At 47.2% G+C, this 21,819-nt stretch overlaps 10 protein-coding genes across 10 annotated transcripts; 3 read left to right on the top strand and 7 right to left on the bottom strand.

Moving 5' to 3' along the window:
• Nucleotides 1-935: 935 nt before the first annotated feature.
• On the bottom strand, nt 936-1,325 carry N7455_008383 (uncharacterized protein; the record flags this gene model as incomplete). The annotated part of the gene is made up of 1 exon (XM_040959008.2): nt 936-1,325. The coding sequence occupies one exon, from the start codon at nt 1,323-1,325 to the stop codon at nt 936-938; it is 390 nt and encodes a 129-aa protein (XP_040810487.2).
• A 1,433-nt stretch (nt 1,326-2,758) lies between these two features.
• abr2 (laccase abr2) lies at nt 2,759-4,769 on the top strand (the record flags this gene model as incomplete). Its single annotated transcript, XM_040958987.2, has 6 exons — nt 2,759-2,950; nt 2,998-3,053; nt 3,108-3,278; nt 3,327-3,497; nt 3,549-3,671; nt 3,722-4,769. The coding sequence occupies 6 exons, from the start codon at nt 2,759-2,761 to the stop codon at nt 4,767-4,769; spliced, it is 1,761 nt and encodes a 586-aa protein (XP_040810556.2).
• A 684-nt stretch (nt 4,770-5,453) lies between these two features.
• N7455_008381 (uncharacterized protein) lies at nt 5,454-6,130 on the top strand (the record flags this gene model as incomplete). Its single annotated transcript, XM_065605863.1, has 3 exons — nt 5,454-5,891; nt 5,940-6,009; nt 6,075-6,130. 3 exons carry the CDS (start codon nt 5,454-5,456, stop codon nt 6,128-6,130), a joined length of 564 nt encoding a protein of 187 aa, XP_065460812.1.
• An 886-nt stretch (nt 6,131-7,016) lies between these two features.
• N7455_008380 (uncharacterized protein) lies at nt 7,017-7,379 on the bottom strand (the record flags this gene model as incomplete). Its single annotated transcript, XM_040959039.2, has 1 exon — nt 7,017-7,379. One exon carries the CDS (start codon nt 7,377-7,379, stop codon nt 7,017-7,019), a length of 363 nt encoding a protein of 120 aa, XP_040810490.2.
• A 1,144-nt stretch (nt 7,380-8,523) lies between these two features.
• Nucleotides 8,524-9,739, bottom strand: N7455_008379 (uncharacterized protein; the record flags this gene model as incomplete). The annotated part of the gene is made up of 4 exons (XM_065605862.1): nt 8,524-9,186; nt 9,251-9,342; nt 9,395-9,464; nt 9,656-9,739. The coding sequence occupies 4 exons, from the start codon at nt 9,737-9,739 to the stop codon at nt 8,524-8,526; spliced, it is 909 nt and encodes a 302-aa protein (XP_065460811.1).
• A 1,057-nt stretch (nt 9,740-10,796) lies between these two features.
• N7455_008378 (uncharacterized protein) lies at nt 10,797-11,265 on the bottom strand (the record flags this gene model as incomplete). The annotated part of the gene is made up of 2 exons (XM_065605861.1): nt 10,797-11,026; nt 11,073-11,265. 2 exons carry the CDS (start codon nt 11,263-11,265, stop codon nt 10,797-10,799), a joined length of 423 nt encoding a protein of 140 aa, XP_065460810.1.
• Nucleotides 11,266-11,856: 591 nt separating this feature from the next.
• N7455_008377 (uncharacterized protein) lies at nt 11,857-13,857 on the top strand (the record flags this gene model as incomplete). The annotated part of the gene is made up of 5 exons (XM_065605860.1): nt 11,857-12,177; nt 12,225-12,629; nt 12,675-12,831; nt 12,889-13,501; nt 13,563-13,857. The coding sequence occupies 5 exons, from the start codon at nt 11,857-11,859 to the stop codon at nt 13,855-13,857; spliced, it is 1,791 nt and encodes a 596-aa protein (XP_065460809.1).
• A 1,927-nt stretch (nt 13,858-15,784) lies between these two features.
• Nucleotides 15,785-17,119, bottom strand: N7455_008376 (uncharacterized protein; the record flags this gene model as incomplete). Its single annotated transcript, XM_040959017.2, has 1 exon — nt 15,785-17,119. One exon carries the CDS (start codon nt 17,117-17,119, stop codon nt 15,785-15,787), a length of 1,335 nt encoding a protein of 444 aa, XP_040810566.2.
• A 441-nt stretch (nt 17,120-17,560) lies between these two features.
• On the bottom strand, nt 17,561-18,764 carry N7455_008375 (NUDIX hydrolase; the record flags this gene model as incomplete). Its single annotated transcript, XM_040958950.2, has 4 exons — nt 17,561-17,781; nt 17,957-18,322; nt 18,477-18,503; nt 18,608-18,764. Coding segments are annotated over 4 exons (771 nt in total), but the record flags the coding sequence as incomplete, so codon positions are not given.
• Nucleotides 18,765-19,932: 1,168 nt separating this feature from the next.
• N7455_008374 (MRS7 family protein) lies at nt 19,933-21,693 on the bottom strand (the record flags this gene model as incomplete). The annotated part of the gene is made up of 3 exons (XM_040958995.2): nt 19,933-20,988; nt 21,057-21,559; nt 21,627-21,693. The coding sequence occupies 3 exons, from the start codon at nt 21,691-21,693 to the stop codon at nt 19,933-19,935; spliced, it is 1,626 nt and encodes a 541-aa protein (XP_040810609.2).
• Nucleotides 21,694-21,819: the final 126 nt, after the last annotated feature.

The following is a 21,819-nucleotide window of genomic DNA, read 5'->3' as shown; positions in this document are numbered from 1 at the left end:
GAGTCTGTCCGAAATACCGTACAAATATTATAGAGAATTGGGTGAACGAAGAGTCCTAGTGGTATTTGACCACTCCTCAGTTCGTTATCTTCCCGTAGAAGATTCGGATCTGCCTGGAAAATTGAGAAGTTCTGTTCCCGATAGTGAATTACATTTGCTCCAAGTTTAGGATCGATAACTAGTTGGGAAGCTGGTTAAAAGTTAAGACCTAAATTGGTATTTCTTTTGGGGGCGGGCGTAATAATGCACCTCTTCGATGTTCTTGAAATTGATAATATAGTATTTAAAATTATTGTATGACAGGTAATGAAATAAGTTGGTTATTTTGGTCTAAAGACGATATACCAAGTTTCTGAACAAGGTCAGAAATAGTAGTAGTAGAAGGGAGCTCTCAACATATGATGAAAAGGTGACTACTAAGATATAAATAATTTGCATATTCTTTCCATTTAAAACATGCTGCCCAGGTATGCTTTTCCGGGAAGGTGAAGCGATAATCACATCATTCTTAAATGGCTAAATGCTCGGAGACACCAACCAACCCTTTCGACTTAGGGTAGTGCTCACTGAGTATGTACCTGGGCAGACCCACAATGTATAGGCACAGCATACACGCTGTCTGGCGTCTCTAGAGACAAAACTCCTGGTTGGATGTTTGCTCATGACAAAAGAAAAACTAGAACGTAAATTAAGGGAAGTTTCCAATGTGATGAAGTACATTATTCAATCTGAGTTCGAATACGCTTTAAACCAATTCTGATGTCGCATTGTATCCCGCAAAGTACATGACTCTCAAGCAAAGCCATAACAATGTCCACCTCTTTTCTCAATATGATAATTTACATCTGGACAGACCCTCGCAACATAATAACTTCACAAATCAAAGTCTGCAGATCCATAATTACAGCAACTCTCTCAGCTTCCCGAATCACTCTTCACATGCGGTCGCATTCACAAACAACAAAAGCGGAGCACAGATCAACCGGCCGTCCATCGACTGACACCCAGGTGCGCTGAGCATCCAGTGTTACGGCAAAGCCCGACTCTTCGGTAATGGTGCATACCGTGGTTTGATCGAATGCAGTGAGCTGGGCGCTCGACGCGAAAACAAGACCTTGCTGTGCAACCGCGGTGTTGCCCCAGAGCTCTTGAACGGAGTACTTGACACCGTCGATAGGGACGGGAACGTTGGCATTGGCGCCAGACTGATCGTTGGCGAGTTGCACGGAGGCAGTGGTTTTCCATCCAGCCTGAGGGGTAGGAGAGGCGAGTCCAGAGACCCAGAGGAGGTTAAAGGCAAATGCAGAGGCGTTGATTAATTGCATCTTGTATGGATGATTGAGGGTTTTCTTTGGTAGGAGTTTGTGGGGTTATTGAAAGACTTGAAAGTTTGGTAGATGTGCTTTAATAGAATTGCTTGTTGATATCACTTTTACCACGGATCTTCGGAGATTTATATACATGTTGATGGAGGCTGGTTATTCAACCGGATTTGGTTGTTTGGTTGGTAACAGTTAGTTAACTGTTTGGGAAGGCTAGTTATTGAACCGGATTTGGTTGTTTGGTTGGTAACAGTTAGTTAACTGTTTGGAGAGGCTAGTTATTGAACCGGATTTGGTTGTTTGGTTGGTAACAGTTAGTTAACTGTTTGGGAAGGCTGGTTATTTCAACCGGATTTGGTTATTTGGTTGGCAACAGTTAGTTAACTGTTTGGGAAGGCTAGTTATTCAACCGGATTTTGTTGTTTTCGTCAATTCTTGCTCGATACAAATTCCAAGTAATACATCACTTTTACTACCCTTTTACTACCCACCAACATGCCTAAAAAAATCCCAGATTTGGGAGATAGTATGAGCCATGCTATACCTGGCACACGCGAAAAAAATCAAAAATCGCTCTATTAGCGCGGGAATATTATGGCATTGCGGAAATGAATCAATTTGATAGTTTACTATTGTCCATACTTTAGATTGTTTGAAGGATTAAGGCCACGAAACATGATGTTTATGCCACTTTGGGCGCTATCCAGAAATATGTTAGTGTTCCTGGCTACCTGGCAAATTAGACGACAGAGTCACGATCATCAACAGTCCTTACTAGTCATAGATGACGAGCGCTACAAATGGTACGAAATGCCCATAAAATACTGGTCATGTTGTCCTCGCCGATCGCGATTAAGGGAGCTTTGTGTTCTGGCCCTCCCTTGCAGCACATTCTAGTCGGTAAATTGGCCCGACGAAACAAACAAGCACGCGGCCAGATACCTTCTTCACCTGCGCCTTGGTTGCTTTCAGCAAGACAGCTAAAAAAAAAAATCAAGATTGGAACTCGTCATTCAGATTCTGCACAATTTTACACCTCGAGGTCTTTGCAATGAATGACCTTGTGGAGCGGCCATGGCCTATCCGACCGTCATTCCATTTGAGAATGATCGTTCCAACGGACCTCGGTGCTATGACACCTACCACCGGTACATATGAGTGTATACATGTACGCAATTTGAATAAATGAGATTAATGTTATGCTCCGGATTCAGGGTGGGGATCAAGTTCTCGTGGTTGGCAACTATGTCTAACGCAAGGGCCCGCTGTTTTCAACGGGAGAACGGGAGGAATGTGAGGATTGTGTGGCTGAGCAACTATTAAGGAGTTCAGCACGGTTTGTTTATAAAACTGGCAGGGAGGCATTTGCTGGACGCGGCTTTCTTGGAGAAAATCTTTCGCTTCAATATCGGGTTTACACCACCCAACTCCACAAAATGACACACACGAAGTCCCTGTTCCTGACTTTGATGGGTGCTGCTGCTCTGAGTCAGGCAGCTAAGGTTCATTACGATCTTGACCTCACATGGAAGAGGGGCGCACCGAACGGGGTCGAGAGGGAGATGATCTTTGTCAATGATCGTTTTCCAGGCCCGCCATTGATTCTGGATGAAGGAGATGAAATCACCGTGAGTCTGGTCCTGCTTTGCTTTAAAGCACATACTGAGAGAAATAGATAGACGTGACCAACAATTTGCCCTTCAATACATCTGTCCATTTCCACGGCATTGAGTAAGGCCTCCGGACATACCTCTTCGAGAACCGCACGATACTGAACCACACCAGGCAAATCAACACCCCATGGGCGGACGGAGTATCAGGTCTATCGCAATGGGCCATTAAGCCCGGTAACAAATACCGATACCAGTGGAAAGCCAACACCTATGGTACATACTGGTACCATGCCCACGACAAGGACAGAATAATGGATGGTCTCTACGGTGGAATTAGAATTCGGTGAGCATGCAGCAGCCTGTGTTTATTACGTCTCTAACAAGGAATCAGTCCGTCTGCCGACCGAGAGTCACCATTCTCAATGATTTCTGATGACCCCGCCGATATTGAGGCCATGACCAAAGCCGCCCATGATGCGCAGTTGGTCATGATGTCTGACTGGGACCATCTCCCGTCCAATGAATACATGGATGCAATGAAAGAAACAGGCTATGATATCTTGTAAGGACCCAAATATGAGAACCAAAGGAGGACCGTGCTCATAATTACCAGTTGCTCAGATAGCATTCTCATCGATGGTGCAGGCTCTGTATACTGCAAAGACCCTGAATATTTGACAAACCTCCAGTCGCCCCAGGTCAGAGCAGTCATAACTGAGCCTTTGACGGATAAGGGGTGAGTCTATACTTCACGAGGCTGATTTGAAAGCCACTAACACTAGCCAGATGCGATCCATTCATGGCAGTTCTTCAAGGTAATTGGGAGCACCACCCAGAGCTACTTCCTGAGGGATTGAACTCCGGATGTAAGCCCAGCGAGGGTCCAACGTCCTCCTTTGAAGTATCACCTAAAGATGGATGGGCCAGTTTGAACTTCATCAGTGCAGCAAGTCTCAAATCGTTGATCTTCTCCATTGATGAGCACCCGATGTACATCTACGAGGTGGATGGACGCTACATTGAGCCGCGTCTTGCACATCAGGTTTCCATTTACAGTGGAGAGCGCTACTCTGCCATGATCAAGCTGGACAAGGAACCCGGCAGCTACACGATCCGTGTCGCTGGTCATGATAACCAGGTCATCTCTGGCTACGCTAATCTCACCTACAAGGGCGGCGAACAAAACAAGCGCGAATCAACGGCATACATCGATTACGGTGGCAGTAACACCACAGCCTCTGTGATCGATCTGAACACAACGAACCTGCCGCCATATCCTGCCATCCTACCTGCGGAGGACGGCGATGATTTCCATCTCCTGACCCTCGGACGGATCAACTCATCCTGGGAATGGACTTTGGATGGAACGACCTTCCTCCCAGCCAATCTGAACCAGATGGAGCCAGTCATTCTCAACCCCAAAGCACCGGGCCTGGATTCTGCCCTGAAGATTGAGACCCAGAATGGCACCTGGGTCGATATTGTGTTCCAGCTCGCCATCCCAGAGCCAACCAAGCTTCAGCCACCCCACCCGATGCACAAGCATTCCAACAAGGCCTTTTTGATTGGCAGTGCGATGGGCAAGTTTCAATGGGGCTCTATCGCCGAAGCAAAAGAGAGCAGCCCGGACAGCTTCTTCGAGACCCCTGTGTATCGCGATACATTTGTTACTGCACCAAATGGAGAAGCCTGGATCGCTATTCGCTACCAAGTCGTGAACCCAGGACCATTCCTGTTGCATTGCCATATGGAGACGCACTTCTCGTCGGGTATGGGCATGGTCTTGCTGGATGGTGTCGATGCTTGGCCTGAAGTTCCTCCCAATTACCTATAGTGTGTTTTTGATTGTTTTATCCTGTCTTTGATATATGCGGTTTGAGCCTTCCAATTGGCTGCTTAATTATGATCATCTGCCAACGTTAAACCTGCTCTGGTACTTAAATACATACCCTTGACGTCATTGTTTGTTTAGAGAACGGGGTCTCGACCTATTCGGTGAATACGAGTTTAGACTCAACTCTATAGCAGGCCGCGACCCGACCAGGTTTATGGATTTGCGATAATCTTTGTAAAAAGATAGTCCACATCTCCGTCCCTTGAAGGCATCGCTTGATCGTTTTTTTTCTGCCGCTGCTGAACATCCCTATCTCTCTCTTGGGTAATTCAGGCGTTCTATCCTTCCCTGGATTCTGTAGTTTCGCCTCAAAGCTCAATGTGGAAGCTTGGAAAGATACCATAAGGATCTCGATACGTCATGATAAACCTTGTCCAATAACTTTGTAGCATTTCAAGCATTTCAAACGTCAATTGTGTCATGTGATTCCTGTTGCGGCAGGGTGCAACCAATCCATGGTGAAGTTCAGCAAGAACAGAATTTCGATTTGCCGCACAATTTGCCCCCGCTCGCTTGTGATTCATGTGCTGAAACTTGGGCGAATCTATTCAAAATGCAGGATGTTGTCGTAAAATCGCTGTCTTTTTTCCCCAAATCCGAAGATATCTTTCGATACCCTTGAATATGACGCCCATCAGTCCTGAAGAAATCACCACCGCACTTGAATTACTGGATAATGTAGGACCCACCGTCAACACAATCGCAATCAACCTTGAAGCCAATAGACTCGACAGGAGGAGCTTCCGGAAATACCTTTGCGATTACGCTGAGCGCGCTGCGTCCGATGGCCAACTCATTAATGCTTCGAGGGGAGACACCCCTCAATGTTCCAACCGTGGCTTGCTTCTAGCATATTCACATATGGAGTTGATATGCTGGCTTGCAGCGAACAACTATACCATCTCATCTACGTCCGTCAAATGGTACAGCTGGAGAAAAATATACTCGAAATACCGGCTCCCCTTCCTTCAGATTTCGCCGCAAAAGTCCCATTTACCAAGACAATTGCAAAATATCAAGAATATAGCAGATCGGGTATACGGGGAAGTTGATGCAAAAAATGTAAGCATTTTCCTATATCTCTTTAGGTATAACCTAACAAACGACAAGATTCCTTTCTTACAAGACTCTGTGAAATACCGCAAAGTCTCATTGTGTACGTCGGTTGATCCTCCACCAGGTGTGTTCATACTCTTTCATTTTGCACGATGAAATCCGCGTTTCTAAGTTTCCTTTCGGTCATAGGAATGGACGATCTTGTTCATCGGGCCACCCTTGCCCACAAGCAGCTCTCCCAGTGATTCGAGCTTTGCACTTTTGACTTTCAGGCTTTGGAGAAATAAGAAAAATACGTTGCACTTTCGAAATATGATATATTTCCAATGTATTACCAACAACCTTTGTCACGCTCAGAAATGATAGTCGGTCGCATGTACAAGCCTATGATCAGAAAAGAGCACCATAGCACAGCTGGTTTTACGGTCTCACTATTGATCTTACGATGACCAGAATTTAAACCTCGTACGGCCCTAAACTCGAACCAATGAATCGTATCTAGAATGAGCCTGTATCCGAAAGTAACAAATCCCACGGCCTATTCACAACTTCCTAGGCTCTGGGCATTAGGAAACAACTACAAGGTGTAGTGCAGCAGCAAAGCCCAGGAAAGCATCGGAAATAATAGCAGGGGGGGGGGGGTTGAACTGGAAGTCCCATCAACTATGATACGCCACGGAGTATGAAGGTCACTTTGAGCAAACTGACAATCAGCTATTGGGTATTCTACAAATGACCGATCAGGATGTTCAAGAGCTGGTCAACAGGTTGCGGAAGAAGCAGCTGACTAGCGGCTCGTTGCTCTTTCAATTAGATGCAAATACCAAATGTATACTTTAAAATTATCAGTGTTATCAACTCGGGAAATGGCCACGGGGGTTAGGACCAGACAAGAATGATAACATACATCTAAGCTTTTATTAGCCCTCTTTATCCTTTCAAGTGCAGTAGACAACGTTTTCTCTTATTCTAATCTAAAAAAACCGAGAAAAACCATGGCGAGAAGTTAATCTCTGCCACTATTGACTGAGATAATCCCATCCCTCCAAACCCAAGCCGATGTCCTCAGCATGTTGAAGATACCGAGGTCTTCATATGATGTTTAAGATTGTTAATAACTTACGTAGGATTTCATCCGTTGGTGAATTCTTTCGTTCGATAACACCACAGGTCGCTCCACCCCGAGAAGCATCCTGTAAAATATTGGTTGCCGAATGCATCGCAGCAATCGTCACTCGGCAAGTTTTTGTACTTGTGGTAGACGTCGGACTGCGGGTTACACTGCGCTGAAGCCGGAAAGTTCTTGGTCGTTGATAATATTTTGCTTCCGTCGGAGGCCTTGTATCCGACACCGTAGTTATTTGTTCCACAGCTTTCCCAGTAGCATTTCATATTCTGATTGTCGTCATCCGACCGCTGTTCACACCATCTGGAGGCACCGGCAGAGACGCCAATGGCCAGAATCGCAGGGACGAGCAGGCTTTGTATATGCATTCTGTACGTAGTGTGGAGATTTCGTTGGCCTTTGCGGAAACTGGAAGCTTGAATATCCTAAACTTGTAAATATGGCATTAGCAAGCTCCGAAAAGTGATGGGACCAAAAGATGGCGACTTACTGGCGACCCGTGGTGGGCGGAAAATAGACTAGCGATGTGAGGATTCTACTCAAGCCGGACGGTGACAAGGTATTTATAATTTTCTCGGTCAACCTTTTTCGGAGCTTCCCTTGGCAATGGTATCTAATACATGCCTATATTGACCTCCATTCAATCGAAAAAATATGTACATCAGCCAGCCTCAATCTTCAATCTAGGGCTGTGAAACCTGATCTGTACCTAGTATGTTGTACAACATAATCTAATCCCCCACCGGGCCTGCATAACTATTGCATTACCCACTTGTGGCTCCTATGATCAACCCACCGATCAGATCGTCTTCCTCAAGGGATTGACTAATAATGGCCCTTAGAATAGGGGCAAGGAAGTGAATCTACCATTCTTATGTAGGAGCGCTAAGTGGGTAACGCAACAAGCAAGGGAAATATCCCCATGTACATTAATTGATCCACAGTTATGTAGATTAGACATACTCAGGTACGAAATCTCGCGCCATGTAGTCTCGACCTAATGATAAGCAGGGGCAACCAAATCCCCTTCTATAAACATATGTTGTACAAGATGTATGGGCTGCCCCCCTGGCAACAATTCTGTCAATGTAGATCCCGCTGATATTTATAGTATTTTTGTCGTTTTTAAACAACCGAGTACTATATTTTATACCAATTACAGTTATCCTCTGACTACATACTAGGTATAATTAAGTGGTGCCTGAGTAATCACCCTGTGCTGTAGTTACTCAGTGAGCGGGAACATACAGCCACATATTTATATTCAACAGGCTTAAATCGTATAGTCACCATAAGTTCTCATGAAAACATTCGCAAAGTAATGGTTTGAGCTATAGATAAATTTCATTGTGGAGAGAGCCTAAAAAAGGAAATATATATTTGAAGCTCTTTTGGGATTAACCATCTTCTCCCTCAAGGGGCTAGACATCGGACGTAAGTGACGAATTCATTTATTTGTATGCGTTTATATCTATCGAACATCTAATACATATCTTTCAGCCCACTCTACTCCTAGCCCAGCAGATCAGAAAGCTTATCCAAATAAGCATGGGGCCTGACATCGCCAGAAACAAAGTCCTCCTTAGAAGAGACACCAGTCAAAACACCCAGCGTACCACCAAGCTTCCCCTCAAGTCCAAAGCGAATATCCGTATTCGCACGATCACCAACCATGCAGGCCCGGCTACGATCAAACTTGAACTTACCCTCGATGGAATCCATCATAGCCTGGCTGGGTTTGCCGAGCGCGATTGGCTCCTTATTCAGCATCATTATCAACGGTGCGCTCATGGAGCCAGCGCCAGGGAACAGAGACCCAGAGTTCGGCAGGGTGGAGTCGATGTTCGTAGCAAGGAAGACGGCTCCGCGTCTGATGTAGTGGTATGCCAACGCCATCTTGAGGTAGTTCATGTGGAAATCAAGACCGACGAGCACGACACCGACTTCGGGGTCTATAATGGATTCATCGCCCGCCGCAATCTTCTTGTAGTCGTCTGGTGTGACGTCGCGGCGGTATGCGGGGTCTGTGCCGCCAATGAATGGGACGTTCTCGGAGCGGAGCTCTTGCTCAATGCCTGTCTCACCGATCACGTAGACTTTGCGCTTGTTTTCGGGGAGCTGGAGGATGCGAGAAATGTATATAGAGGAACTGTATGATGAGGAGAAGATCTCTTCCTATTTGGTTGTGAGTCACGGCCCCGGGGTTATCTGACATGAGGTAATGGTTGGTATCACCTACCACTGTACTGGGGATTCCCAAGCCTTCAAGTTTCTTGCGGTAGTCTGCGCGCGACTTGGTGCTGTTATTTGTCACGAAGACCACTTGCTTTCCTGCGGGGATTATCAACCTCCGCTTTTTGCTGACTTGAGATTTAACGCGCACCATTGTTTCGGAGAAGCTCCAGTGTCTCCACTGTTCCGGGGAAAGAGGTGGTCGCCGGACCATAGAACACCTAAATTGTCATTGTCTCAGCGGTTGTTGCGACGCGGCGGGGTGGCTGCGGGGGACCTCCGCGGAGGGACAGCTGGGATAGAGCGAGCACGGGGGACAGACCATCACAGTCGAAAAGGAATACCTTTACATAATCAAATCAGTAAATAGAACATCTCTGGTACATCAATGCGATCAAAAACGTGTACTAACATCAAACTTGGCCAGGAACTCCTGGAGGCCGGCCTTATCGCCGGTCAGGTAGCGGGGCGTGATTTGTGAGGATTCTTGCGCCATGGTACCGGTAGGATTGGAACACACAAGTAAAGTACAGTAAGAAAGAAGAACACAAACGTAACGAAGGGAAGAAGTCAGACTTGAAGTAGATCGGAGCAATGAGTCAATGACCAGAGTCCGTACCACCCGAAGCGACTCCCCGGTGAATTGCGGGGCTCTTTGTCTTCCTTGGCATTCGATCGTCAACTATCTACAACATACAACATACAACATGCCTAGGTCTACTATTTTCTAGGCAACGCGGTCGAACTGAACTTTCTCCTTTTTTGCACCTCGCCCGCCGTTTATGTCACCCTGTTTCTGGAATTGAGGTTGCCTGATTGCCGCCAAACTGACACCGTGCGGGCAGTCTCTCTGATTGTAGGGCTATTTCTGCTTCTTCGTCTCGCTCTTCCTGGGACGTGTCAGGCCCCTAGAATAGGAAGAATATAATGAAAGCCCAGACTGCGCCTATGAATATGCCAATCAACTTGCCATGATTGAACTGTGCCTTTTCATCGGGCTCAGGTGGTAACGGAAATCGCTCGCCGATGATGGATTAAATCGTGGCCGAGGCGGAAGACCCAAGCTTTGCAAGCTAGTAGGGTAGTCCAACTATGAGGGAGCATAGCGTGGCTAGGGAAAGCCTGGGAAGGTAAGTTGGTGCCGGGGTTCAGACCGTCAACTAGAAATTGCTCTAGTAAGGCACAGGCTGCAAGCGACATGTTTTGAGGCAGAATTTATGCAGGGCTAATGGCACTTCCCAGCACACAAGACATAAGCATGGTAGAACGCCTACCAAAGAATGTACCGATGTGCCCAATTGTGTATCCATCGATCAAGGCGTCAGTCTGACCCACGACAGTGACAACTGTAGGTTGAGTGGCCTCCATTCCCACCTGATCCTAGAGGAAGACCGGGTAAAAGTCTTGAATTCGATGGTCGCACAAGTTGAAGCCTGCCATCAGCACCATCAGGTATATGAACGACACCAAATTGTTACCCAGGGCCTAAGCTGCATCACAACGGAACACGCGCAAATCCATTGAGCGTGCGTTTCGTTGTGTTGGTTATCGCTTCATGCTCTGCTTTCACCTCTTGGAAATGTTTCGGTCCTGGGAGGAACCAGCGGAGGGCTGCTCCAAATCAGAACAAACCCATAGGTCGTTGGCGGGACAAAGGCTCGGTAGCAGTCTGCGGCAAGAAGACATCCTGTCACATATCCCATTTCGAACAAACCGGAGAGCAATCTGTGCACGTCATGCAGTAGGTCCTCGAGGGCTGCCGTGACTGCTGGTTCGAACAGAACTGGTAAAAGTTGAAGTACATGGCAACCGGCCAGTTGGCTACTTACCTGGCGATTCAACACCAAACCCCCGTACACCCAGGAACTTGAGTATATTTGGGCAGAACCCATAGTAGAGCTCAAAGACAACGACCAGAAACAGATTAATGGTCATCAGCCGCCGCCGGTTTGGAACCTTGGAAGACCTTGCGGGACCCACATCATCCCCAGATCGTCCCGTAGATGTTCCTGTCTCCGTCATAACAATGGCGTACCGCTAACCTGGGCTTATGGATTGATGATGTTGTCGTCCTGATATACCGTCCTTGCAAAGGTTAGAGTCTCGGGCTTTCCAGAGTTCACCGGGTGGGTATCGCCCGGGTAAGAAATGGGTGAGAAATACCGTGCGATTGCCGCATTGAAACTTCAAGCTGATCATGGATCTAATATTATCGGGCGAAGCACCCAGTCTCTTGGCGCTGCACATATCCACTAGCTGAGAGAGTCCATGGGTGCCCGACCTCTATTCGTATTATGTCAGCCCCTTTAGGGGCGGCTCTGGTGTGCGTTGGTCATTCCTTCCCTGTCGTGGGATGGCACCTGTAGCACGGACTTCTTCCTTTTATATTTCATTCGTCGTTTAGACACTCGATTCGATGAAGCCATCCATGACTTTGAAAGTTAATAAGCTAAAAAGTTTCTTCCGCCCAAGAAGCAAGTCACAAACTGGACATTCAGCTTCACAGCAAGCAGAATCGTCGTCTAGTACTCTCTCGCAGGGAAAAGTTCAGGAAAGACACACACACAAGTTACACAGCTACCTGGGGATCTAAGCCCTCCATGTTCTCAGCAGATGAATGATAAGCTGTGGGCAGAAGCTCATAGCCGTCTTTCCAACAAAGAACAAGAAGTGATAGCGAGGTCTTTGACGGCCGATCGAAGTGACACTGATTTGATACCGGAAATACTTCTGCGAGATGTACGAGCCAAGCGAGAAATCTGCGACAAAAAGAGATGGACCTTCCGATGCGGCGACCACACCGTTCAATTGAGAGACACGGTAGATAAAGTTCTGGACTGGCTGGACAAATTCAAGGCAGCAGGAGACATCGCGTCGAATGTCGATCCACTCCATGCTGGAGTGCCCTGGGCCGGCATTAGGTTTTTAATTCAGGTACTTGTGCCTTGGACTTGCGCTTTCCAATCTCTAACCTGACGCAGGTGGTTCAATCAGAGCGAAACCAGATGGAAGCTCTTTTCCGTGGCCTTAATAGGATCTGCTATATCCTCTATCGGTGCCGACTGTATGAAGTTCTCCTCCAATCATCCCAGGGCTCGGCTCTAGCACGCCAGAACCTCCAATTGGCTTTGACGGAATTCTACACCGTCATATTGAGATTCCTGGCCCAAGCAGCTCATGTCTACGAGAAAGGTTCTCTGCAAAGAGCCTTTGCTGCATTCTGGTCGTCTGATGACATTAAAGCCTTGGAGAACCAATGTCGAGAGCTCGAAACTCGTGCAGAAATCGAAGCACAGAACTGTGATAGATCCGAATCATCCGAAGCACGAAAACTTCTACTGGAACTCCCGATGATGAAGGATTTATCGGACTCGATTTCTTCCACGGTTACTGCTATTTGGAAAAATCTACAGGAAAAAGAAGCCGGATAGATCCTTAAGTGGGTTTCTAGGATTCCGTACGAGGATCATCACAAGACTGTTTGTAAAGGACGCACAGCCAACACTGGTGGATGGCTATTTGAGCATGGACAATATAAGAAGTGGGAATCATCTAAAAAGTCAACAATATTATGGTTGCACGGCATTCGTGAGTCACCCTAGAGCTACTGAGGCCCGAGAGATACAGCTAACATTTACTCACCAGCCGGCGCCGGCAAGACCAAGCTTACTTCTCGAGTCATCGACCATGTCACCGATCATTGGTCAGACAATGCTATAGCTTACTTCTATTGCAATCGCTACGAGGCTTCACGTCGTAAACCAACGCACATCCTGCAAAGTTTTGTCAAGCAACTATCCAAGTCTCCATCGGACGGTGCTATTCAACAGGCTCTCGTTGATGCCTATAAAGAGAACCAACGCAAAGGCGCAGCATCAATAAAGCCGGGTCTCGAAGAGAGCGAAAGCCTTGTTCTTGCATTGACCAAGGCTTATTCCGAGACAATATTGATTCTGGATGCCCTGGATGAAACCGATGTAGAAGATCGAGAAGATCTCATGGATACAATCGATCGCTTGGTATCTCAATCTGCCAATCTCAAAGTTTTGATTTCTAGCAGACGCGATAACGATATCAAGCGACGGCTTAAATTGAAAGCAAATCTCAGTGTTGAGGCTACCGACAATCGAGACGATATCAGCAAGTTCGTCCGGGAGAAAATCGAGGATGCACAGCAAGGCCGACACCGGAACAAGCCAATCTCCGAGGGGCTACGAGATGAAATCGTTAGAACTCTTTTGGAGAAGAGTGAAGGAATGTAAGTTGTCATTACTCTTGATTCCACTTTTTCGCGATTCCCGCTAATTGGAGCTATCTAGGTTCCAATGGGCAGCCCTGCAAATCAAAGAAATTCTAGATCTCCAACTCGAGAAAGACATCCAGAAACGGTTGGGACGGTTGCCGAAGGGCTTGCAGGCAGCGTACGCTGAGATTTTCAAAAAAAGAATCAAAAGATCTGGGGGAAGCATGCCGGAAATTGCCCACCGAGCATTCCAGTGGGTCCTTTTTGCCTTCGAACCGCTGTCTTCAGATGTATTGGTTGCGTTTGTGAGTCGAGACATGGCGGATGGAAAGGCTGAGTATGCCCGACTTGGATATACACGATGTGCTTGATGCCTGCAGTAATCTTTTGGACGTCGACAAGAATCCTAAACTCTGCCGCTTCTCGCATTTGTCAGTCCAGGAATACTTGGAAGAGCACCATTACCAGGCCGACAAATATGCCACAGGTGGTAGCTCTCATGATGGGCTGGCGATGGTGACGATCCAATATCTGCTTGAAAAGTCCAATTTGTTGATGTATTGGGTGAGGAGGTTAGCCTGAGCAGGACCCTGATCGAAATGTCTGTCTCCGGTCATTGATGATAATTCCGCTAGGGAGGGTGGTGGTCACTTTGAGTTTGTCTTTTATTCTACACCTCTTTGTTCTCATGCATCATAGCCTATCTCATATGACAGGCTCTGGGCGATTAATTAATAGTGAAAATAACCCAATTTTGATGCCAACAAGCTTGCAGTCAATCTATGGGCACCCTTTTCTTCAATTTCTCACTGTCACAGCCCTGAGAATCGGGCACAAGTAGACTACCTAGGTATACGTAGTTAGGGCATGCTTGCCTACATGTGTTGGAACCTTAGACCAAACTAAGTAGTTACATATAACTATGTATGACACAATATTAATATCAATCCAAGGTTCAATACTCCATCTAAGCCAAGAAACCCATGAAGCAAACATACCCGATCTAAAATCTAGATCTTCGTAGAATTATGACCCATCACCCACGATGACATCTCACTAGTCCTGCAGAACACACCGCATTAGCGTGCCAACCCACCTATGTACCTACCCACATGTCCCTTCATCCACATGGAGCGAAGTACATCACATCCGAAAAGTCGGTGACAACTCTCATCCAAAATGAGGGGTTATCCAGAAGCCAAAGCACACTCCCCCCAAAACCTGATTGAAGTCCTGTACCACAACATTCCACAAACTATCATCAACGAACAGCTCATCGAGACAGACACCGCTAGTTCTAGCGCGAACTACTTATCGACACGAGGTTGTGGTTACACACACTCACTCGGAAAATGGGGGTTTTCTTCTCGAATTGTTGTTACACTAGAATCGACGAGATTTCATTCATGTGTCTGGTTTACCCCTCATTGAGAATTTAGAATCCAGTCTGGTTTTTTGTCTAGATACATTATTTGGACAGACAGGCCTGCAATATAAAGACCCTTACCCTTACAACCATGTACCAATGGGAACATACAAAGTCCAGTAGGTGAGATGTAGGTTCGACGACTAGACTGGGCCGGAGTGGACTTAACATTTGGCTGGGAAGGCGGATGTGTATTAAATATGACTGGAATGATTGCCTGACAGTGGCGATCCACGTTGGTCATCTTGGATTGCAGGATGTATGTACATGTATACATGTAAGAAACCACGCATACTAACTAGATGCATCTGTATAAATGGTTTGATATAGGTGTTGTGCAGATAAGTTTAATTGCGGGTTACTTGAGTTTAATGATGCAGTTGAGTATCCGAGATTGAGGTGGTGAATTCGAAAGCTAGTGTTGATGTTCATGAAATCCAAATAGGTAATAATTCAAATTAAAGAGCTGAACCGGACTTTCAGTCTAGAGTCAGCGGCTCAACCTATGTTAAGCCAGAAATCCTCGCTCAGAAAACGCCTGTAAAAGTCTACAGTATTGACAAAGGTCCCAAAGGTTGGCGAAAATACATAAAGAAATAGAACATGGTATGTAAGGAGAGCTTGATAGGACATAAATGCCCAAGTAGAAAGGAAATGAAGGAACATAGAAAATTGAGAGGCGAGTGAAGATAGAATGATCCAGTCAAATCCAAAGCAAGAACAAAGTTGTAAAGCGAAGAGGGTATAGGTATAGGTATAGATATGATATGTTGGTCGTGAGATGTCATGAGATGAGTAGTGAGTGCTGAAAAACAATAATAAAAAAAAAACAAGAAATGTCAAAGTAGTTTCAGCAAGGCAAAAGCCAAACCTCAAACCCATGAATCACCTTGCACATAAGTATGTGGGTTGACGGGCCCAACCAACTTGATCTGAGCCTTCAACTGCTCTCTTCTGCGATCATCTTTCGACGCTGCAATCTTCTTCGCGCCCAGGAACACCCCTCGGGTATTATTCTGGGACTGCTTCCGCAGCGGAGACAAAGAGCTGGCCTTGGCATAAGATAAGTTGGGGGCCGAAGATGAAGATGGCTCTGCAGGCGAGCCGGGCGAAGATTTATATCTCGGGAACTGAACGTTCCGCTTCTTGGATTTGGACGATTCCCAGATCACGGGCCCGTGTTTCTGGTACGCGGATAGGGGAACCGCTAGTTGTTTCGGGCGGGGCGTTGTCGGCGTTGAGATCGAAGTAGGCGACGTTGGGGAGATTGGTGTTTGAAGATGGAACTTGTGATTGGTATAGTCATACTCGCTACTCGAGGATGTATCCACCGATGTAACTCGGACAGCGACATTCGTGTCCAAGACCAAGGAGGAGAGCTGTGGTGTTGGCGCAGTGCTGCCAAGTGCACCTCCTACATCATTGAGGTGACGGTCCATGGGAGCTGTCGCCGGGCGGGGGATTTCCTTGGACTTATTATCTGCTGTCGAGTCGCGCGATAGAGTGCGGTGGACGTAAGTCTTGATCGAGTCGCGCATTCCACCGAGACCACCGCGGTCGAGCGAATGCCATCGGTACTTTCCCTTGGCGAACTCTAGTGGGTTTCCCATTTTGCGGGTTTTATTGTTCGGTGTAACCATATTCGGGCTGATGCGGCCACTGGCCTGTAGAGCGGAAGGCGCCAATTCGGGGAAATAATCCCACTTTTTCTCGCGGAAATAGTGATTTGTGCCTGTGCGATTTTGAGTCCAATGCGATGGACGTCCGTACTGTGTATCAGAAAATGAAGAGGCAACCGATACTGAGGGCTCAGCAATCGAGGGCGGGATATTGATATCGATCGAGTCCGTGCGTTTGTGTGGAGGTTGCGGGGATAGTCTCAGAAGTTGATCGGCGGATGGAGCCGGGTGATCGACTAAGTCGTCGAAGTCGGAGCCCGAACTGACGAAGATGGGATAGCTATCTGCTGAGTGGCGGGGTTCACTTCCAGTGATGCTATCGAGTGTACTTTCGGTGTCGCTGTCGCTGGAGTCACTCCACATTGCCGAGCATTCTGGTTCTTCGGAGAGGGGTTTTGCGGGGAGTGGTTTGTTGAGAAAGAGATCGGAGCGTGTTGAGAAGGGGTTTTGCGGTGATAGTGGTGAGGGTGGTGGGATTACTCGCTCGAGTCCTTCTAGTGAACGAGATGGTCGGACGGGGGGTGCCATTCGACTGTGATTCGAAAAGGTTGGGGAAGGCATGTTCGGGATTCGAGAAGGTCGAATCAATGGGGAAGTATTAAAAATAATCCATCAAAGATAAAGTAACAAAGAACAGGGTTGGAGAGGGGAAGAGTGAGTATATTAATATCGGATGTAAGGAGAGTACCTAGGTATATCAGATAATATATAAGAATAATATACGGTAATATCATATATCATATATACCATACCCAAACCACAAACCACCAAATACAAAAGACAAAAGTAAACATCGTCAAACGAACTGACGCAAGGATTTTGGATCGCCCTTGCTCCGCTTAACAGGCCATCTGATTGGTTTATTCCTAGGTATACATTAGGTACCTAGATACTGGATATACTTGGGCTTAATTCCGAGAGACTTAGGCCTGACATGTTCCCTTTCTGTTCCGCACAGTCCTCTTCTAACTAAAGTTTGGCTGCCTTCTCTTCTAATCGGCCCAACTGACGAAGTCGAGCGATCATCTCCTCATCTCCAAAATGACTGTTATGTTCAAATTCCGGTTCCTGCGCGTATGCGACACGGGCTGCATCGACAATAATTCTAGCGGTCATGCCAAAGATACGATAGGCATGATCGGCCTGTTCTTCCCCATGTTCACTAATTTCACGAACAAAGAACTGGTGCACTAGTGGCGTTCGTTAGTATCCACATGGGTTTTTCTCTCTCTCCTTTTGGCCCCCTTATTTTCCCATTTAGGAAAACAAAGAAACTAAATTAAACATTCTATGTCATCCACCCTCGGCATGGTATTCCATATGGAAAAAAAGCAATCTCGAAAAAAAAAAAAAAAAAAGACTTACTTCTCCATTGTGAATTATGCCACATCCCCCAAGCCCCACGATACCATTCATGTCCATTCTGGACACCCTCGCTTAAAAAGTCCTGGAATGGCGCAGTAAAAACAGCCTCAACTTCTCTCGCATCCAGAATAGGAATAAGTGACACCTCAGGATCGGCATTCAGCCCCGAGTGTGGATCATAGCTGTGGAGGAGAGCGACGCAGGGACGTACAACCACCTCCGTTTTGGCCAGATTAGCCGGGAACTCGCAGAGATGCTCCACGCTGAATGGGGGTGGAAGCTTTTGGTTAATGTCGGGGAGGCCGATCTCCTCACTTGCCTCGCGGCGCGCCGTTTGGAAGGCTGTTTCGTTGTTATCTGCTCGGCCTAAGGAGTAGAAGGAAGCATCAGTTTATATTTTCTTTTTATGTTTTCTTCTTCTTTTTCCCAATTCATATTAAGGCGACCAACTTGACTCAGCTTTCGGCCTTTTTCTTTTTCTTTTTTTCTCTTTTTATTTTGGGGGAAAATGTCAACTTACCACCAGGCAAAGCAGCATCGCCTGCATCTACACCCGAACAAGATTAGCCTACTCCCGAACAACCAACCCATGTCATGCAGCCACCTGAAAACAGGGCTGATCCATGTATCTTTTCCCCTTGGAAGACTTACACGAACTTAGTGTCATAGCCCGGATCGTAACAACGACCTTAAGGTCACCCTTGGCATCGGCGAAGAGCAGTATCAGCACAGCCGCCCGTCTGCTGAGCGGGACCGAATTGTACATTGTTGGCGGGGGGATGTAGTTTCGAAGTCTGCTGATTGCTTCCTATAGATACGTCATAAGTGTCAGGATATTCTTAGAATACTCCTAAGGGGGGTTGTGTTTTAACATCGGGATGGACATCCACGGGGAGAAGGAAAGAAGTAACGGTGAGGTCTCGGTTGAAACAAAACAACCAAAAACCTTCTTACTCGTGAAGAAGAACTTGTCTTAGACACACGGGAAGAAAAAAATGTTCCATCTCGCTCTTTCCCCCAAAATCAAGAGGCAACATGTAAGACTTGAAGCCGAAACTCAAATGACCCTATCTCTCCCATACCTCCTTGGATACACATCCAGGTATGATCGTCCTTGGGGAAAAAAGAAAAGAAACATGGCAATTTAAGACAACCCGTGGCTTAAGGGGGAAAACAGGGGGGGTAAAAAATATGGCAGGGATGATACGCATGGCAAATTGGACACAGCAGATTCATATTACACAGGTGGACACGCGGTCATTTCGGATAGCTGCAGAGAACAAGTTACACATACCTGCGATGTGGGATTTAGGGGCGCCATTATTTTGGAAGTTCGGGGTTCGGGCTTGGGAGTGCTGGGGTTGGAGTGGAAGAATTTGAGTTGGTTTTGGTTTTGGGGGTTGGTGGTACTGAAATGAAGTCGTCGGAGGAGGTTGAGCTGTCGTCTCATCTCAAAAAAAAAAATAGTTCGTTATACCGAACTATGTACTTAGTACTCCCGTAGGGCAATTGGCTATACTGGGGAAAGATGGGGGTTGGCCTGTGTAGTAGCCGAGGTAACTTGAGAATGCCGGTGTCGGTGACTAATAATATAAACGCATCGGAGAATAGTTTACGGAGTACCTCAAAGTGTTATAGGTACTTGATGAATGAGAGAAATGCACTGGAGTTATTGGGTCCACTCACTTTACAGATATCCACTTGATGCAGTTGTACAGTATTCGAGATAGGAAATAGCCAAAGGGAATCAATAGAGTACACCAGTCAGATCACATGGAGAAGAGAGCAATAAAATAAGGTAGAGAAGCGGGGATCAAATGGTCTATCAACATAGCGAGAATAAATAAGACAGGATGAGAACTGAAAGGGGGAAGAAAACCAAGTGAGGGCCAACCAAAACACAACAACCATCTATATGACAAGTACAAACCAAATGGCTTAAATCAAAATACAAATCGCCAGCATATTCATATCAACTACGAGCTTTCGCTCTTCTTCGCGTCCTTGGACTCGGCCTTCTCGGCGCGCTCACCTTCCACCAAGGCCTCATTAGCCTCAGCAGACTGCTTAGCGCCATCAGCCACAGCCTCAACCTTGGCCTCCTCCTTCTCGTCGATATCCTCGATATCCTTAGGCGCCGAAACACCCGTGCTCTCGTTCTCGCTGTTCTGCTCGTTCTCCTCCTCGATCAGCTCCTCCTGCTCCTTGATAACCTCAAGACGCTGCTTGTTGGTAGCAGCACCCTCGGCATTGTGGACCTCGAGCTCGATCTCGTGGAACAACTCCTCAGGAATGCTAGAGAGCACAGACTTGAGCGCATCGATTTGCGACGCAAACTCGGACTCCATGCCACCCTGCGTGTACAGGTAGGCATTGCTCAAAACCAACAGAGTGGAGGGAACACCCTGCTTGAGACGCAGCTCGAGCCACATGCCGAGATCTTCGCGCAGGCGCGCGGGGGAGACGCCGTGTGTGCGGATTCCACGCGAGGCGCTGGCCATCTGTAGTTCGGGGACGGAGAGCGAATCAACACCCTCGTAGAAGATCGCGCGGTCATCACGCTTGATCTGGCGCATGCGGTGTCGGATAGTGTACCGGAGCATGGCGTCGGTACCAAAGGAGTTCAGGTTCATGTAGCGGCAAATGCCAACCAACTGGGGTCGAGACAGGTTGTCAAGGGTCAGGTCATCCTTGAAGATCTTGCAAACCTTGATGACATCCTCTGTTGAGGGCGATTCACCGGTGGTACGGATCTTGCGGAAAAAGTCTGTGAATTCGTCGTTCTTGACGGTGGCGGCGGTCAAGGGCAAACCGGTCTCCCGGATGGTGTTGCGCAAGAATCCAGAGACTTCTTTGCGGGTCGATCTGAGGTTCAACGCTTTAGCATCGCGGGCTTTCTGTCCCTCGTAGGTGCTGGGGAGCATGTTGGGGAAGAGCTTGAGGGCGACGGGGAGCAGGAGTTCGGCAAAAGGAACGATGAGGAACATCGAAAATGGAACCAGACGTCCTAGATCCTTTGTAGTACGTTGGAGCTATAATAAAGCCTGGGTTAGCCAAACGGTACAAAATATCGAAATATTCCGGGTGGCGCAAAGCATACCTGACGGTGCTCTCGGCGACTGAGTTCATAACCACCGGCCATCTTCAACGCCAGTCTCGAACTAATCTTGACCTCAGTGGAAAGCAACTTTGTGCCATCCCAGTAGTGCTGCAGCTCCTTCTTGACCTTTTGTCCAAGTGTCAATTTCTTCGCGCTCTTCTTGTCGGCCAACTTTTGATCCTCAGGGTTTGTCTTTGTGGCAACTCCAGCGGACGGTGTCTTGCTAACAGTTGACTGTGTCTCGGCGGGCTGGGCCTGCGCAACGGTAGATTGTGACTGCGTGGTCTGTTCTTGGGAGAGCGGCTTCTTGGCCTGCTCGGCATTGAACCCGGGGGGAGGATAGTTCTGAGAAGAGTTGGTCGATGTAGATTGCTCGGTCGCATATCCACGCTGGGGCATCAGAATGGCAAGCGCCGATATTTGGGATGGCAGGTCGCGGCCATTTTGTAGAAGGCTGCGGGCTGCAATGGAGGCCGGGCTCAGTGCACTGGAACGACCACGGGCTGTCCAGGAGGGAAATATCAGCAACTGCCATTGCCGTCTAGTTCCTCAATGTTCTTCAACACTTACCGATCAGCGCAGACCGGAAAGCAGGTGTTCCGCGGACCAATCCGGTCGATCTCATCGTAGCGGACATTTGCGGGAAACGTTGGGTAAAAAAAGTTAAGTGCTCGAAGCAACGAGTAAAGGGTTTATAGGCGCAACAACAATGGAATAAATGATCAAGCCTAATGTTCAAGGGATAAAATAAATAAATCACAGC

The sequence above is a fragment of the Penicillium solitum genome (genome assembly GCF_028829755.1).
Source record: "Penicillium solitum strain IBT 25940 chromosome Unknown utg000005l_segment0_segment0, whole genome shotgun sequence".
Classification (NCBI taxonomy): Eukaryota; Fungi; Ascomycota; class Eurotiomycetes; order Eurotiales; family Aspergillaceae; genus Penicillium; species Penicillium solitum.
The sequence above is the reverse complement of the archived record's forward strand: the minus strand, read 5'-3'. Positions and strand labels throughout refer to the sequence as shown.